This window comes from Curcuma longa, chromosome 12 (assembly GCF_044706935.1).
Source record: "Curcuma longa cultivar G26 ecotype Majalengka, Jawa Barat chromosome 12, ITB_CL_G26_1.1, whole genome shotgun sequence".
Classification (NCBI taxonomy): Eukaryota; Viridiplantae; Streptophyta; class Magnoliopsida; order Zingiberales; family Zingiberaceae; genus Curcuma; species Curcuma longa.
In genome coordinates, this window is record NC_133872.1 from 8,202,156 (window position 1) to 8,221,302 (window position 19,147).

General features: G+C 35.5%; 1 protein-coding gene across 1 annotated transcript in view; it reads right to left on the bottom strand.

The window, feature by feature from the left end:
* Positions 1–2,341: 2,341 nt before the first annotated feature.
* Positions 2,342–19,147, bottom strand: part of LOC141842915 (putative phosphoinositide phosphatase SAC9) — a 32,264-nt gene continuing 15,458 nt past the window's right edge. The window contains exons 9-14 of the mRNA XM_074730902.1: positions 16,594–17,049; positions 11,684–12,508; positions 5,869–6,066; positions 3,163–3,621; positions 2,868–3,089; positions 2,342–2,737 (exon numbers count right to left, since the gene is read on the bottom strand). Of these exons, the coding sequence (XP_074587003.1) occupies positions 2,456–2,737; positions 2,868–3,089; positions 3,163–3,621; positions 5,869–6,066; positions 11,684–12,508; positions 16,594–17,049 (2,442 nt within the window). The 3' untranslated portion in view covers positions 2,342–2,455. The remainder of the gene's footprint in view (positions 2,738–2,867; positions 3,090–3,162; positions 3,622–5,868; positions 6,067–11,683; positions 12,509–16,593; positions 17,050–19,147) is intronic.

Below are 19,147 nucleotides of genomic sequence, written 5' to 3' on the forward strand. Positions count from 1 at the left end.
AGCTTGCATCATTGGAGTGTCATGTCTCATAACTTCTTGACGGTGGTGATGTGACTGTATGACAGATTTGATTGTGACTGACTGAGAGATTTGGCGGGCTAGGAGAGAAGGACTGAAATATGCACAACTTGAGTATAGGAGCAATGGGCTTGGTGAGGCTCGTAGAACTGGAGTTACTCTTGGCACATTTGCTTCAGACAGGATAAAGGTGAACTGGGAGTTAGGCAGCTAGCAAGCTATTTGAGTCCAAAATAAAAAAAATCGTTTGAGTTCGTTTGATTAAGTTAACGAGCCGAGCTAGGGATTCTAAGTCAGTTGACTCAGGTCCATTCAACCGTGTCTCGAGCTCCCTCCACTTGTATGTGTTCGTCACCCTTCGAATATGTCGTATCCTGATCTGAAACTGATCTTTGCGAGCCGGGTCATAACACCCATAACATGTGTGTGTTTATACATATTATATAGGCGTCACTATATGAGTACTTATAAATAATATATATTAACCTTCAAGTCCAACATATTGTAGAGTTTTTCTCATTCAATAACTTTTAAATGAAGTGCTAATGTTTTGAGGTTAACTCATGTCATCACCCTCGTTTCACTAGAAAAAGGAAGAATTTTTTAACCATCTAGTGGGGAGTGTACTACATGTCGCGAAAAACTATTTAATGTAGGGAGAGATTATGAGGTTTAAATATGATCTTGAGAGAAATTAAGAGTGACAATTTACCTATATCGATTGTTTTTTTTATAATTCAGATGTCTAATTCTTATGATCTGACTGATCTGACGGCACGAATGAATCTAGAAATTAATATTTGAGTGAACTTGAACTTAATATATAAATTATAAATTATTGTTAAATAATATATATATATATATATATATATATATATATATATATATATATATAATTTAAAAAATTATATTATTATATATTGTTCAATAAAACAATGATAAAGATAAAAAGAAAAGAGAACATAAATCTTACTTCTTTTTTAACAATCTCAATTAGCTTCGACAATAAAAAAAAAGGCAAACTAAGAGCAAGAGGAAGAAGGACTGAGTTGTTATTGGTCGGTTGAAAAATAATAAAAGCAAGGAAAGAAGGAGGATTGTTGCTTTTGAGAAGAAGAAGAAGAAACGAAAATTGTTGTTGAAGGAGAAGTAGAGAAAAATAATTAAGTTACGGTTGAGAAGAAAAAAAAATAAGGAGAGAAGAAGAAAATAAGAAGAAGTCGGCGTGTGGAAGCTTGAGCGTGAGATGGTGGAAGTGAAGTTGCATATATGGAAGAGAATAAAAAGAAAAGAGAGGAGAAAATAATTTTTTTAAAAAATTCCTTAACTCGTTAAAACTAATTTAATCTAATTAAATTTGGTTTGACCATAACTTGACTAAATCAATCACGATTTGGATCAACATACTCTTTATCTTCGCGCCTATCAAATAGATTTTATTCGACTCCAATCCAATTTTAAATCAATAAATTCACTTCGTGTTCAATGATTCGATTTATTTATTTTATTAACAAATTAATACTTAATAAAATTTATATAGATAATAAATGTATAGCGCAAGATTGTGTATGGATACACCTACAGTGAACAATTACACTAATCAATTTGATTTCATACAAACTATTGTTCTATACACAACGACCAAGGAAGATACTGATTTAAAATATTATAAGTAATGAACCACGTAAGGGTTAGGTTATAGCCTAGGACTGTTCTTACGTGGCTCTCCGTCTTTGCTTGGAGGTAATCAGTCTGATCCTACAGAAATTTTTTTATCGACTATTAGAAAAAATTAAAAAGCAGAGATGGATCTTGATGGATGGTCTAGGGTTTAGGGTGCAACAAACTGTTGAGTGTAAATTTACTCACTAATTTTAACAACTATTGAATGGGGACTGATCCGGGTGCTACAGGCTCACGCAACAGAAGATCGACACAAGTTGAATCGACCTGGTCAACACAAATCGACTGCTATACAGATAAGCTGGCACCACACACTTCCTTCAGCCATATGACAAATTAGTATTCACTTTGAGGTTCAGGTGTAGGAGGGAGCAAAGGACAATTGGAAGGGAGCTCTTTGGAAGAAACATTTCATCATTAAATTCTAAACTCTAAATCCTAAATCCACAAAACTCTACAAGATAGTTAGGACATAATTAGGCGACAAGAAGTCGCCACCTAAAAGTAGCCCTCTAGGTCCAAACTTGAAGTAACTCAAATTAGCTTGGCTCTACCTTAAGCTAATTCGACTAGTGATTCTTGTACATATACAGATGCGACTGGAGTTCAAACAAGTATAATTTGTGAGACACCCAACATGTATGCATCCACATAACTTATTAACTCAATCGTCGGTTTCGCTAAATGAAGCCAAAACAATACAGCCCGGACAGACTGGATGTGTAAGCAGACGATGTGGTCTAATCCGATACACTCAAATCGCAGATAAACTCGACAGTTTTCCAAGCTCATACGGATCCGCATAATAGTACAATTTAACCTTACTCGACAAAGACAATCCAGAAGCCAATGGTTGTGCTCGGAAGCTTGTGCTGTCTTGATCAGGAACGTCGTCGATGAAAGCGGTGATATCTCCGAGTAGTTTGAAAACAACAAGGTTTGCCTGAAACTGCTGCGGAAAGTCAAAGTAAAGGGGAGTACCAGCTTTAGCTTCTGGAAGGCGATATTGCCCAACCACAACGGGTTTCCTTGATTCCTGCATGAGTATCATGGTCAATGTTACGGAACCAAAATCAAAAAATTGTTGATGAACCAGAGTTGCCAGAGGCAATATTTGTCGAGAAACTAAAGATGAACACGGAGTGCTGGCTATTCGAAATAATTACCTGAACGACAGCCGCCTGGATATACAGAACTGCGGGCACTATGTACCTGTCCTCGATTAAAGTTGAATAACCATCAACTGTGTTCATAGGTGAGTGGGTGACTCGAGGTCTGATAATGTTAAAAGCATCGATCCTAAAACCAGCTATTGCAGGAGAAACAGGTGACAAAAACTGCTCAACGACGAGGTCATTATCTCTTAATCTTTCTCCTTCAATGGGAATCTGCAAACATTAAGAACTTCCAATTAACAGTGGAACTTAGATACAAAGTGATCAGGGGAAAAAGAAAACATACCCTGAACCGACTAAGTTGTGGGGATCTATCTAAGAAACTTCTCAGTTTCATCATCTCAGGGGACTGTATGGTTAAATCATGATCCTGATCCTGACCCTGATCCTTCACAGGCTTTCCAAACACTAAGAGTCTTTTTGCATGGATGCATCGCGTATTCTCAACATTACCAGCAAAAGAATCAGAGAGCTTAGGCTTCAAAGAGTAATTTTCATCAAATGAAAGGAGGTTGTACTCCTCACCAATGTTGGGTTGAAGGTGTGGGAGAGATAATTTTACCCACACAATACGGCACCTGACAGGATTGCGGAACTGAAATTTGACATGTCTAGGGATTTCTTTTACACTATTAACCTTCTCGGGGCCATAAAGTTGTGGAGACTCTGATATTAGTGATTTTAAATCCCATGTTCCAATAGACCGTTTATCTGTGTGTATTGTATTGCTAGCCCAAATCTGAACCTGTAGAAATATAAAAGTTAGCAAACAAGCATAGACAAGTTACCTGAAGGGTAAATGAACAAAGACAACTTTAAAAAAACACTTAAATAAAATCAATTGTTCAGGGTATACGTTTGAATTTATTTATTTTCACTTTGCAAAATCAATAATTTTAGTTTATTTTTTACTTAAAATATTCCCAGAAGATCTAGCCTATTTGCTGAGTGATAAAAGACCGAGTTATTATAAAACTTATAAAAAGTCTCATTCTTCCCATCTTATTGTTCCATTATATAATTAAAAAGAAAAAAGAAAAATTAACAACATACACAATATCAAAAACAGTACAAATGTAAGACATCTTTGATCGTGGCGGAGAGCATGCTTCAACAGGTTCAAAATCCGCTTTCATGATAAAAAAGTGGGAGCTTGTGAGCTTCCACTTATGCATTATAAAAAGAAACAAAAAAAGAAGCCAAAGGGGGTCGATACATTGGAGTGGAAGAAATAACAACTCAGTAACAATCCATTCATGTCACTTTTTGATTTGACCAAGAGAAAATTCATTAGGCAATTTTAAAGATGTTCTGTAACAATCACCTTCATGGGTCAAAATGAAAAAAAAGGAAGTACAATTGGATTCACCATGATCTCAGGAATCAATAGGTGGTTTTACTTGACCACTAGAAGGTTATCAAAAGAGTTTTGAAAGCTTGAGAAGAGTTTGGGCAAGTGTAATAGTATATTTGGAATGTCAACTGCAGAAAGTGTTAAATCTAAAACCACACTTTGGTAATTACCAAACTTCAACTGCATTCTTTGGTACAATGACGAATATATAATTATCTATTCATCTATATTTTATGTTAACCAACCTAGACTGATGTTAACTTCTTATCCTGTACTGTCACACCCATTAACCTCCCTAGTAGATGACATGGATAACTTATAATATAATCTTGGTATTAAGAGGCATGCACAAGACAACACATTAATCCGTCGTGAACCTATTGTCATCTTGGTCGAAGGACAAGGGTATGTTTCATTCATGCCAATCAAATTAACTAGTATTTCAGACCATGGACTGGGCACTAGCTTATCCTCTGAAAAGAAACTGATAGGATTTTAACACATGAACCTTAGCTGTGAACCTATGTTAAAGTTGACAAGTACGTCATTTATTACAAAACTACTCTCCTTAAAAAATGGATCAGCTTATAAGCATTATTGACACATATCATGAGCCATGTCTTCAAGAGGCTCAATCAATGTGACATGTAATCTCTGACAAAGTCCATAGATCTTTAATGCAGCTACAAGCACAACACTGATAATTGGCAATTGATTTTAGAAACAAGAACTAGAGATTATCCATTTAAAGAAGTTGCAAGGGTAAATATATCAATCAATGCCATGCTTTAATTAGATAATCAAAAGTAAAGGTTTAAAATATTGAACCGTGCCGAGGTTTCAGTCCTAGACTGGAACAATATAGTTTCGGTACCATATCGTGCCGTGTCGGTATAGTTTCAATATTTTTAAAATATAAAATATATTAACTAAAAATAAAATCCAAAATTCAGGCTAAATATTTTATCCTCAATATTTTATCCTCTCCTATTTAAACTTTTGTTAGGTCATATAAAATATTTTAAAAGCCTCAATATGACCTAACAAAAGCCTAAATATTTAAAAATAAAAAAATATATTTTTTAAAAAATAATAGGATAATTTAAGAGGCTTTAACTAAGTCTATTTAAATTATTACAACTATAGCTAGGAGTTAATGAGTAGATTAAAATTATTAACGTAAGTTATTATTAAAATTTAAGTTTAAAAAAATCCGACACCACTGTTTCTGCACGACCGGGGCACGCGCGGCTTGCGCGACGCCTCTGGAGGTGTCGCAGGACCTAGATGACACCTTTGATGGAGTCGTTAGGCCCGCGCGACGCCTCAGGAGGCTTCGTCGGACCCAGGCGACACCTCCAGAGGCTTCGCTGGACCCGGGTGATGCCTTCGGACAGCATTCCGACCGGAACTGCTGATGTCGATGCTGGTCCACTAGTGGAACGAGAAATTTCACTAGTATCAAGCGAAATGGCTCGAGATTTCAATCCTAGATCAAAATTAACATTTATGTTGAGCAATTGTAGATGGAAGGAATGGAGCAAGTCAGGAGACCAAATACCATATAATGAGTGTCATCAAGATATGAGTTCTTGCTAAAAAGTCTGGCATACAAAAGTAGAGCAGTCAAATTCTTACTATAGGGCAATCAAATGTTGAGTAACCGCATGAGCTAATCATCAATACAACCCCTGCAACATCAGATAGACTTCCAAGAACAATTGAAAATTCGACAGTGGACAAGCTAGCCGGAGCTTTCCAATAACTATGATGTTCCCCCATGCCAACTGGTGCAAGTAATGATAATAATGGTGCAGAGTCCTCATCAGTTTCCACCTGCCAAATTCATGCCATCAGTTATAATGAATAATAATACCAAAGGACAATTGAAAAGCAAGATGAGGGAAATATAGAATATAAACAGGAAGACTAAAGTCAAAAGTTGGACAAATCCCCGAACAAGGATAGGAAGTGTGATGTTGTAGAAATAAATTTTCTTCCTTATGGAAGATTCCCTTGAAGAGGCTAAAGCTAATATGTTTCTACTGTTTTCACCCAGCATAGTTGCTACCTTTTATTAAGAACTGTCAGGGGACAAAATAGTAATCATCCATCTGTTTTGTTAGAGAACAGTCTTCATGTCCACTATCCAATTGTATCCCAAATACTCCAAAAGAAAATGATATAGAAATACAAGAATTTTGTAACTTTCACCTAGAAAGAGTCAAAAGTGGGAACAAAATTGACCTCTTAACTTAATCAAATAAAATTAAATGTAATCCTAAACATGATAAACATTGCCGCATGGTGAAAATGATCAGGTATCTAATTTATTTAGAATAGTGCAGAAAGTGGTTGAACAAGATCACCTCTAGATTACATAAAAATTCATCATCGTGTTTGACCCAACCTTTTGGGGTCGACTATATGAAATCTTATTCCTTCAACTAGATCATAGTTAAATTATAATCACATATTTCCTAGCTATGTTAGTCTTGTGGAAAAACAATGCAGCAGACTGAAAAGACAAACAATAATGCTATTGAAATCTTACCACACATGATTTACTAATCGCACTCAGCAATTTATAAGTAGAGGTAAATACCACAGTGGACTACATGAAGAAGATGTATCTTTCCAAGGCAAAGACAGAGGGAGATATACATTATATCATTGTTATTGAGAGTCTCAGACAACTATTACATATTACTTTAACATTGACTATGTCAGTTTGCATCAGAAAAACAATGAAGAGGCACTAGCTTTAGACACACTAGCTTGAGCAAAGACTGATCAAGGAGTTGTGTTGTTACATACTATATTTTTTTATTCTACTTAAATTTTCATGTCTTAAATTTTTGACAACTAGTTGAGTTGACCCCAAATCGACAAATTAGATTTCGGGAATCAAGTTGAAGTCGAATTGGGTTTGAATGAAACTCATTAGGTAGGTTTGGGGAGCGATTTAAAGTTGTTTGGCCAATCTAGAGCCGAATCAAATTTTTATCTAGGGACAATCTGGTTTACTTGATTGAGGGGCACACAATAACACTCGAGACCATGAGATATCTTCCTTGGCATGATGGAAGTCCAAGTAGGTACTTGGCACGTAAAAGTCTAAGTGGACAACGCAAGCAAGTCCCAATAGATTGAGGTCAATCAGATGATAGGCAAGGCAATAAGCCCCAGCAGGTTGACGAGGATCACTAGGCAAGACGAGGAAACCTCAAAGGCGGGGAGATTCTTGGCACAAAGAAGTCCTCAAGGCTTGAAAGCCTCTTAGTACCAAGGTAAAATTATGCGAGGAGAGTTTGTGTAAACATATACCATGGGGAAGTAGTCTTGGGCATGAACTCAACCTTAGGACTGGCTCGAGTCTGGTTTAAAATTTGAAGTCGTGCCAGAGTTTTGGTTTATAGCCGAAACAATACAGTTTTAGCACCATATTGTATCATGCTAGCACTTTTTAAATATAAAATATATTAATTAATATTTGATTGTTATAGACGTTTACTCTTGAGTTATATTTGAGATGTTGAATGTTGAGTTCAAGTTTTGATATTATCTCATAAAATGTTTGTTGGGGAGTTCTACGTCGTCTTTTGGAACTTGACATGTTCAACCTTAAAGTGTTCTAGATTTATTTAGGAGTCTCAAAGATGTTCTTTTGGGAATTCCAAGTTGTTTGGGCAACCCATGACTTTTGGTTGGTCAACCAAAGTTAAAACAAACCTTGTCTTCTAGTGGTACCATGTTTGATCTACTAAAATCTATCATTGACCAAACTGAACACCGGAATAGGATCCTTAGTATTAAAGATTTGAGTGGCTCAGCTATTTTGTGTGACTAAAGTTTGAGGGGACCACAAACTGTTTGATTTTATTACACTTCCAACATTGAAGGTTGGTTGAAAAAGGTTTCTGATTCATTTTAATCCACAAAGTTCACATTTGGTAAATCTAGTCTCATTCCTATAATGATCCTTATTCTTTAGAGTGAAAGTTGACTGATTGTTGATTTTTCTATACTTATTTCTCAAACAACTTTGTGAGAGATATCGTGCTTGCTTGCGTTGAGTGAGATCGAGACATTGCTCTAGATCATTGACTTGAGGTCACATCCTTATGAGAACCTATAGAGGCTTGCTCTATTTTCCCATGTCAAGGAGTGTTATCGTGGTTTTTTCTTTGGGTTGTTGCATCAAAGCGACAGGGCCATGGATGTAGAAACTTTGTGTTTCAAACAACATTAACCTCATTACACCACATTAACGTCATTACATTAAATCCAGTTGTTTAGCATTGTGTTATTCTCTGTTATTTAAATCTACTACATAATATGATCATTTTATACTCAACATGTGGGCAAAAATTACAAATGTTTGAGTTTTGTATTTGTAATAAAAAAAGAAGATCATCATCTATTTCACCCTCTATAGTTGGTGTTATTCGTGTGATAATCACGGTGTTTCAATGTTTGATCAACACCTTTAAGTTAGAAAATGTGATTTAGCAAGTTAGATTTTTAAGTATGCAAGGAAGGTAATTTGCAGCTCTTATTGTGCAGGTGATAATATAACACAATTCAATTTAAACTTGGAGTAGAGCGAAATCGTGCGGAGCTGCCATTTAAGGTGTCAAGATGTCGAGCGTGAAGAATTGTCAAAGACTTGAACATATGAATCTTTAATTGTTTGTGCAATGTTGTAATGGGCAGAATATGTATGGAGAGAGCTATTTCATGTGCCTTTTATGCATAAACCTCGTAATCATTAATCAAGTTGTCACGTGGACTTATGTTTCTTAGTATCACCAATTACCTGTTGTTGCTGAGAGTCAGAAAATGACCATTGAAACTCAATCAATAGCATAATTAAGTATTATTTTGACTGACTGGGTGTTTCCAATCAGTTGGATTTCATGTAGTTGATTGACCGACAGAAATATTTGTTTCCTGAAATCCTGAAACCAGCTGAATAGAGTCAACTTCAAGTGGACTGGATAATCAAGAAAAACAGCCTAACCAACTAGTTTGCTGCATAGGTGAAGGCATCCCCTTAGTTTACAATCTCATAACTCATCGTAAGGTATGAAACCTGAGTCATTGACAAGGAATGTATACACGACTTGAGTCTCATCTAGGGATCTAGAGATCTTCCCATATGTTCTTTAGCAATTCTTAGTGTAGGCCTTACAAAATAAATTTGTATGTTTTCTCAAGTTTTACAACAGGGATGATTCTTTTGAAGGAGTCACCCTTGATTCCATGCATGCCACCGTCTTTCCTTCTGATCATCCTCCATTTGCCAGAACATTCTCTTCCAACGACCTCTTAGCCATAGAAAATTTCAGTTATAAGATTGTCGTAGATTGCATCCAATGACTAATAGGAGTAAGGCTAGAGTTAGATTACAACATCTGTTGATGTTTTATGCATTGCATCAAAAGCTAGATGTGAACAATGCATTAAATGTTTTTAGCTCTACCATTTACCACTGTAGCACCTTGTATGAGAAAATCCACATGCCCTACTACTACGTCATCATTGATTTCTTAAGGTTTAAGAGTAGACATCTCTACGGCACTTTTCATCCTCTCCGAAAATTTAGACATTTACTCAAGGCACTATCCATCCTCTCCAAAAATCCCGACCACATTGAAACTCACCATCTTATGCTCGTCTTAATGCCTACGACAATGTCATGCACTGTAGACCTGACATCAAGAAGGGAGATGAGGAGAGATTCAGACCACCAACACCATGAGCACCGCCTCAGGGATGTCAAGATCACCTTGCTTGCTTAGAAAGCCAATTTCATAGCACACTGTCACGACTTTGCTACCCATCTCCAAGAGTATGTTGAGCATTGACAAGGCTTCCTCACTTTTATCAGGATTTCAATGCCTAAACTCAGCAAATGAGTGTGAGCTTTGCAGCGATTTAACAGAAGATGTAGCAGCTATATGAGCATGACAAATACAAGGGATAGATGATGGATATGTTATATGGTTGGAATTTAGGCCGTGAATCCCAGAGCGAATGGTGCTTTTATTTTAGGATGTTCTTAGTCAACCAAGGTCCTCCATAGTGGTCTCTCTCATGACGAAGAAAAGTTTATTAAGTCAAAAAAGTTAACTTATAATCAGAGTTTAAAGGCCCATTTTATAAAGGATTGAAGGGTTTGGTTTTATAACTAATTTTCCTAAAAGCAAAGGTCTAAATTCCATTAACAATATACAAACTTTTTACAAAACTTGTATATTTTTAAACATTAAAACTCGGAAGTAAAACTAACCATAAAATTAAGTCCTAGACTAGCTTAGGGAGCAGGTCACAATTGGATGGAGTATTCAAGATAGGTTTGTTCACAAATAGCACAGGTTTGAAGACTAAAATTCTTTATAATTGCCAAGAGATACAGATATATCTAGTCATATAGCTGATCAAGTTTTCCTTACTGCTCTTTGTCAAATGAAAAAATTTGATTGTTGAAGTGAGAGATCTAGGATGTCTTTGGCTAAGACATTTGTCCCACAAAATACTGGAAAACAGAGAGATGCCAAATATGATTTTGATTGATAAAAATTCTTTCAGCAACAAGGACCACCTTTTCCTATTTTTAAATACTGTATTATAAAGTTATATTGCTTGTTTATAGATATAATAAACCTTTGAGCATCATGGGCAGTCATGAAACACCTCAGTGGAGAAAGAATCAGAAAGAACCAACTCATTTTCCTTTTAGTTTATTCGTAATGCTATAACTAAGGAAATGATACAATTGCAAGTTGCAAGGCTCATGAATGTCTTGCCTAAAAACTCATGGCCTTTCCATCTTAGGGCATGCAATCTTGTCGTCATGTTAGGAATTAGTTTACCTTGAATCCAACAAATATCTGTTTGACTTTTGCTTCGAACTGGATAAATCAAGCACTTGCTCTAGATATTAGACTTTCTTGAGCATGTGAAGGTTCTAACTTTTCTACAAGGCATTATTAATATGAGGCTAACAATGTAAGATGAAAGGTGGTGAAAAGTGAAAACAAGCTAAACACAAAATTTCAGGTGCAATTTACCTTTCTTTTATGGATTCATGAAAAGGAAAACAATATCACATTCAACATGAGTAGACACTAGATATTCAAATTTCTTACCTCAAGAAGAAAAACAAAATCATGGTTTGCAATAAACGAGCAGAAACAGAGAAGTTATGAACAAATATCTCAACCCATCGACCAAGTAACTATATAGGATTAATTTGAGATAAGAAAGACAATTTTACTTGCAGTTTCTTTCAAGACATTGATGGAGGATCAACGCTATTATTTTGGACATTATTTCCATCTCAACTCTAAAGATGAGGTGTAAAAGACAGAAAAGTTTATCCAAGATTATGTTTTCAAATGAAAATCTTAATTGATAAATATAGGAGAATCAGACCATCAAAGATTACCTGATACAGAAGGCTCGAGTAAGGGAATTCAGCAAGGGACTCTGCTCCATTCAACAATGCCTTTAACTGCCTCTTGCCAGTTTCTATGCTTTGACATGAATTAAATTGTCCATTAACTACTGGTCCAACAAATTGACCCAGGGCCCAACATGCAGCATCAAGAGTTCTAGTTTTTCTCCTCGAGGCATTCAAGACCCTGATATAGTCAACATATAGTGCTTCAAGAATATCTTCACCGCAGCATTCTCTACAGATAATTTTATCATCAAATGATGAATTGCTTTTGTAACTTTCACGGGTTTGTCCACCATGATTAGACCCACTACGACTAGATAAATCATTGTAGATTTTCAATTCTTTGAAATCTTTATCTAACAGCATATTTACTCCCTTCCCAGCACAACAAATCTTACAGCATTTCCTTTGACATATAGAGCACTGTAGAAGGAAAGATGCAGTTCTGCTAGAAGAAACACTGGTAAAAGATTCCGCTGTTGGCAGTTGAACACGTACCTCACAGGCAGCTCCATGACATGATTCTCCAATCTTACTAATATTCCAGAAATCTATAACATTGTCAGTTTTTTCAAGCCCAATGGAAGCAATAGTCTTATCCTCAAAAGCAGTTTGGCCCAGAAAAGCAATTTCATCGGCATAACTACATATTCTTAAAAGGTCATGATAATCAAGCAAGCGATTTGGATCTATTGCAGAAGGATCAATACTGACAGATAATAAAGCTCTGTCTCTCTCTGCAGCCGAAAGGTTCAAATGTAAACGTTCTATTTCAAGCTTCAATGATTGCATGAAGTCAAAATTTCTACCCTGCAAATAGTATATAATTTGGCATTAATCATAATTAGGAAAATTGGCCTCTGCCGATACCGATCACTGGATTTGGATCGATATTTCCAATCACCAATATTCTTCCAAGAAATTGACATTTGAGAAATTTAGAAAACAAAACTACGATTCAAAGAAATTAGCAAGAATTTAGATAGAATATAATTAGAAATTGATAGGACCCATTGAAATCTGTTCGAATTGAAAGTGATAATGGACAAAATCAAATTAGAGTTGGTAAAATTAAGATGACTTTGGCAAATATGACAGATCTTCCCTTTCCTTTAATCCGAGCATTATTCTCAAAGAACTCGGATAGAAAGGAGATAGTCTTCTAGAATTCTTTAGCCTTGTTACAACTCTAGTTTCACCACAATTTCACAGATCACTTGTTCAAACCTCACCATATTTGTTAGACTCTACATCTAATCTATCTTTCTCTCATTCACTATTAATTGTGCGAGGTTATTGTGTATTGAAAGGATTTATCATAGATCAATACAAAACAAAATATTCTCCCTAGATCAACAACTATTAAAAAATAATTACTCTTTTAACTATAAACCAATTTCAATGCAATTTGATACCCAACTAAACCTTATAAAATAATATTAAATAATAACACTTTTATTATATAATATATTAAAAAACCAGTGTTTGTTGAGTAACGTATACTAAAAATATGATTCTGATATTGGTTATAATTCATTGTTATTATTTATCAATTTCTATTAATAAATATGTCATTATTTTATTAATCTGTTTTTCGTTTTTATTTTTCCCACAGAAATTGATTTCACCAACTCTACTGCTCCAATGCAACCAGCATTTGAACTCTCGGACTATCTGATCCCAATCCCAATATTGGTTTTAACAACTACAGAATTAATAACATACATTTGGATTTTGGAATATGTAGCAATTATTCCAGAAACAAGACTAACAATATAATATGTAAAGAAGTCTTGCTTTATTAACTTTTAGAAAATCAAGAATGTAATTTCGATTCCATTTCTCCTAAACTTTTTTTCTGAACTAGAGAGTACTCTGAAGTAGAGAAGAATAAGCACACAAGTTATTTGAAAAAAGAAAAATATATTTCTTAATAAAATCAACATCTCCATGGTTATCACACAATTGAGTGGCAGAAATAGGAAAAAGAAAAATGATTTTAATCATGGTCTGAATACAAATATCAATACATACTTCAATAGGTGGTTTACCTTGCACCACGATCAGTAGGAAAGAACCTCGGCCTTTAGAAATCAGGTGTTCTGGTTAGTATGTTTTGAAAAAAATAATGAAATAACAGTTGTTAGTCTACAACACACTGTTCACTTATTTCCAATGTTTTGGAAATATGTGGTAGGGAACAATATCTCATATAACACATGCAGCCGCCAGTATGTGGTTGGCTTCGGTATGCCAACCAGATATGCAGTCTACATGTGCCATAGCACAGCCCACATACGCGAACACCAAAGTACTTTGAAACTGTGCTATTTGAACTAGTTTGAATTAAACTATATCAAATAAAAGCCTTATTATTGTCTATGGTCCCTTATCAAATAAAGAAGGCTTGAAATTCTATTTTATAAGCTAAGTTTCTGGAGTTGTGACTTATAAGTGTTCATTCTAACACTTATAAGTTGGCATTTTTTTATTAATAAAGACAGTCCTCTCTCTCTATATATATCTTAGTGTACAACTTTATCTTAAGAACTGCTATACCAGTTTTCCACAGATGTCACACTCCAAGTGAACCTCACCCCATGACTAGGAATTTTTGCTCTGACAGTGATAATTCCATCGATGTGTCCTCATGTTGGTCAAAGGATTGTACTACTACGATGCTTGAAAACGCTAGTAGCATGTTGGCATACCATCACACACAAAACAAGACAAGATTAATTTATTATGAAAAGAGATGACTAAAACACTACTTGACCATGTATAAAATCTGAAAGCAACAATAAAATACAGCAAGTCTCATAATCGTCAAAAGGAAAGTACAGAAAAAGAAATACTAATAAAATGACAAAAAAATCACAAATTGTGCAAAAAGTCAAAATTCCAGTGGCAGCAATGTATCAAAGAAGGCAAATAATATAGTTGTCAGCCTATCAACCTGACCCAACACCCTTACCACCCACCTCAGGTTGGTCTTGAGGCAAACATAAGTAGAAAATGTTAGCAAAACTTGTACGAAAACCTCACAAAAAAGAAATGAGTCAAAAGGAAAGAAAAAATTAAATGTAAAGCTAAATGCAAATGCATTATTTTTGAACAAGTTTATCTTTCACTTTAACCATGCAAGATCCCATTGATACATCAATCATGTCACCATAGTCAATGCATGTGATTCATCACTGAGAAAGAAGAAAGAAACACCCATGTCAACCCAAAAAGGGTTTCTCCAGTGTAAGGTTGCCACTAAGCTAATGTGATCCCCTAGCTTGGCATCAATGACACCAAGGGTGTGTTTCCTATGAAGGAAGGAAACACAGATGGAAATCAAATAAATGATAGCAAGATTTTCTAAGTGAACAACAGTCACAAGCCTTCTATAACCAAGAATTCACATGATACTATGATTAAGCATCAACAGCCCGAAGATTCACATGCCCCTTAATATCCTAAAGTCATATAAACCACAATTAGGCATTTTAGCTATCCTCATGCACTAAATATAAAAATGTACTACAGATTCTTCATGTTAGGGTAAATGTGCCACATAGGTCATGTTAGTTTTACACAAGTAATAATGGCAATCTCTATACATGCATCATCATCAAGATAAAATAATCAATGTTAAGCATGCATCATCAATATAAGAAATACAATTATGTAAATAAACAAAGTAAGTGTGCCATGAACATATAGAAAATCTATGATATAGATACAGGAAACAATGAAAGTAATAAACCAAAAAAGGATAAGGTTTCCCTAAAGTTATGATCAAACCAGAGCCTCTACGAGTCACTAATACCAAGGTAAAGTCTTCACACAAGGATTTAATCACAATGCTAATGGCATACCAACACTCTCTTTCTTTAGATTTTCTCTTCAAAACTCCCCTTTTTAGTTTGATCATCCCCATGGTAGGTACAATCACACAATGCTCTCATCACACCTCACATCAACACCATCACCCTCAGAAAACACATACATTCTCAAGGCAACATAGTCACATGACGATTTAAAATATGGGTTTCTCTAGGCAACACCTCTCACAACAACCCTTCTTTAGATTAGGCTCTTATCCTCAACTATCCTGGTCATTTGATTCTCTCCTACAGGTCTTTCCCTAACAAGGGGGTGAGGTTCCAACATCAAAGATAACAAACACTAAGTACAAAACCATCATCTCTCACCCTATAAGTTGTTCCCCTAAAAGAAAACATACCGGTTTTAAGAAAAAATCTAATGGAAGATGAGAGAAAATACTAACTTTCAAATTCTCAATCAACCTATGACGTTGCCACTAAGAATTCAATTCAAAATAGGTATCTCAAATTCAAATGCACAAAGCTGCAATAAGCTTTAGTGATGGCTGTCATGCATGAGCGAAGGGGCTAATTTAAGGAAGATAAAGAAAGTAGGGAGAAAGATATAGAGAAAGCGATTGATCAGCTTCCTTCTTCATTGGAAATCACCTTCCAAAACAATGCAGCGTTGATTAACATTTCCCAAAACTTGACTTGCCAAGTTGAGGAGAAAATTGATTGTCTTCCAGATTGGGAGAATGGATGGATAGAGATTTATAAATCAGATAAACTTCCAAATCTAAAAATGAAGTCTGCAAAATTTCTAAATAGAGAGAGGGAGAGGAAGCCAACCACCTTCCAAATCGAGGAGGATGAAGCCAAGATTAAAAAGTTGTTTTTTTTTCCAAACAGAGATTAATTTCTTTACAAGTAGAAAAGAATTAAAACTAGATCTAGTTTTACTTGATTAAGAATATGTGACAAACTGGAACCCAATATACCTTTCCACCCTTTAATAATACCATGGATGCCAAAAAAGTTACTGAGTTCTTCTCGAGAAGGATAGATTAGTAGACTTACCTTGCCAGATCTAAGAAGGGATATGGAAAGATCCTTGTAGTGTTGAACATGGTCCAACTCTTTAACAGCTTCATCTTTAAACCCACTAACAGAAGAAGTTCGATGAAGATTACCAGAATCATCGTTTCCAAAAAAGTGGAGATTGTCGACATTGTTGAACTTACTCTCAAGCACATTAGAATTCTCTGGCTCTGGACATAATATAAGCTCTCCTGTTAAAAGATCTATCAAATTGTCGGTTGTACTTTGTTGAGTTGGAATAATGTCTCCACTAGATGATACAGAATGATAGTTTGAGTTGTCCAAAAAGGGATTTGTTGATGCATTTAAGTCAAGGTCATTTTGGGAATGAAGACTATGCATGGAGTTTTGTTGGGAAAGTTTGATATATTGGTCACTGATGCCACAATCGGTAGACATTCTTGCCCATGGAAGAGAAACACCAAGCACTTCAATCTGTAACATGTTCAGGATCAGTTGCAAAATGTAGTTTAAATAAAATACCAATAATCATAGTATATCGGAGACAATGCAGAAGCTTAACAAGAAACTGGAACTTAAGAAACTGGAACTTTCAGACAGAAACCTAGCTTTTGTTTATTTTCAATCATGAACCTAATATGGACTTCCAATTTTGATGATAAGTTAATTTCAGAAATCATTTTACAAATAACTCATACATCACTTGAACCGAGGAGGACAAAAGAATTGGTTGGGGCAATCTTGAGCAGACTAAGTTCTTTTATCATATGAGAATTATAGCATTACACTTTGCATTAAAGCTGGAGTATGCATGTCAATTTCTATTCAGGTTAGAATGGGCAAGGCACCTAAGCATTTTTCTCCTACTCAACTAACTGAATATGATTAGTGGGTATACCAACTTTGCAGTATGTGAGCAGTTTTTGTTCCTGTTAGGAACCAAACAATTCAGTGTGTAAATTGTAAAGTTACAATAATGAATGATAAACATAGGCAGAGGGGACTAGCTATGTAACAAGAACACTAATTTTCATCAAGCGCCTGGAATACCTTGGCATTGCTCGATCACCATTCATGATTGTTTAATCTCTAGCGTTGAGTGTCCCCACCATGACAATCAAGCCCCATGCATCATTTTGAAACACATTATAATTTATAACACCAATAACAAGAGTTACAACAGCCCTATTCGGACTCTACCCACACGTGCGCATAAGACAATGAGCGCCTCTGCTTGCACAGAATGACCACCTCTACAAGCAAGAACCAATTGCCAGCAGTCTCTACAAGAAAAGTTCATTCTTGCCACTTTGCATTTGTTCCGAGCATCTGCATCCCCCTATGTGCAATCTAGAATCATGCGCCCACAGATGGTTGCTTGAACTATGTCAAATCTCAAGCTTCACCAGCATCCTCACTGTCTCAAAAGTAATGCTCTGCTAGTGTGATTTCATCTTTGGAAATTACTTTAGTTTTCTTCATTCATTTTCTTTTGTTACTCCTTACAAAAAAGGCTCAAGCTGCATCATCTTGATCTTGTCCCTCTTTATCTTTCTTGCAATGGGACTGCCTTCTGTTTCTTCTATCTCTACTTGTTGGGAGAAAAGAAAACATATAAAGTGGTTGTTTCTTTTTGCATTTTGGTTTATGGGCACCCTTTCTATTGCTGTTAAGTTTCCCAAGCATACCACTACACATTGTTGGTTCTATGACTATTACAATAGAGAAGCTTAATGGAAAGAGTTATGATTTGTGAGTTACAACAATTCAAGTTTGATTATAGGCAAGGTTTGAAATCTCATACCGTGTCGACCGAAACGGTCACCATGTATCATTCTGCTAAATTATTGAACATATCACCCGACACAGACAATGTCTCCTTATGTTCCATCTCCTTGCTCATTTAATCTCCAATCCATCATTGGTGCCGTATATCAGAATGTCGGCACAATATCAATAAATGGATGAAACTCCGACATAGCTCAAGATTTTCAACCTTTAGTTATCGGCCTACATTAGCAGAAACCAAGGATTGAAATCTCGAGTCGTTTCGCTCGATACCGGCGAAAATTTTCGTTTCATAGCAGACTTGCACCGGCATCAGCGTTCCGACCAGGATACCGTCCGGAGGTGTCGCACGGGCCACACGTGCCCCTGTCGCGCGTGTCCAGTCGCCGAATTGGTTTTTTTTTTAAACTTAGGTTTTAATAATCAACTCCTAGTTGTAATTAGAATAATTTAATAGGCTTAATTAAAGCCTCATAAAATTATCCTTTTATTTTTAAAATATTTTTTTAATTTTTTTTATTTTTAAATATTTAGATTAAATTTTTTATTTTTAATTAATATATTTTATATTTTAAAAATACCGAAACTATACCAGCACGGTACGATACAATACCGAAACTGTATTGTTCCAGTCCAAGATCGGAACCTCTGCACGGCTCGATATTTTAAACTTTGGTTGAAACACCTTACCACTTAGGTTGCATAATGAGTCCGCTAAAATTACATAGTAGTAGATTAATGCCTAATTACTCATATTCTTTTGTTAGGTCATTGATCCAACCCT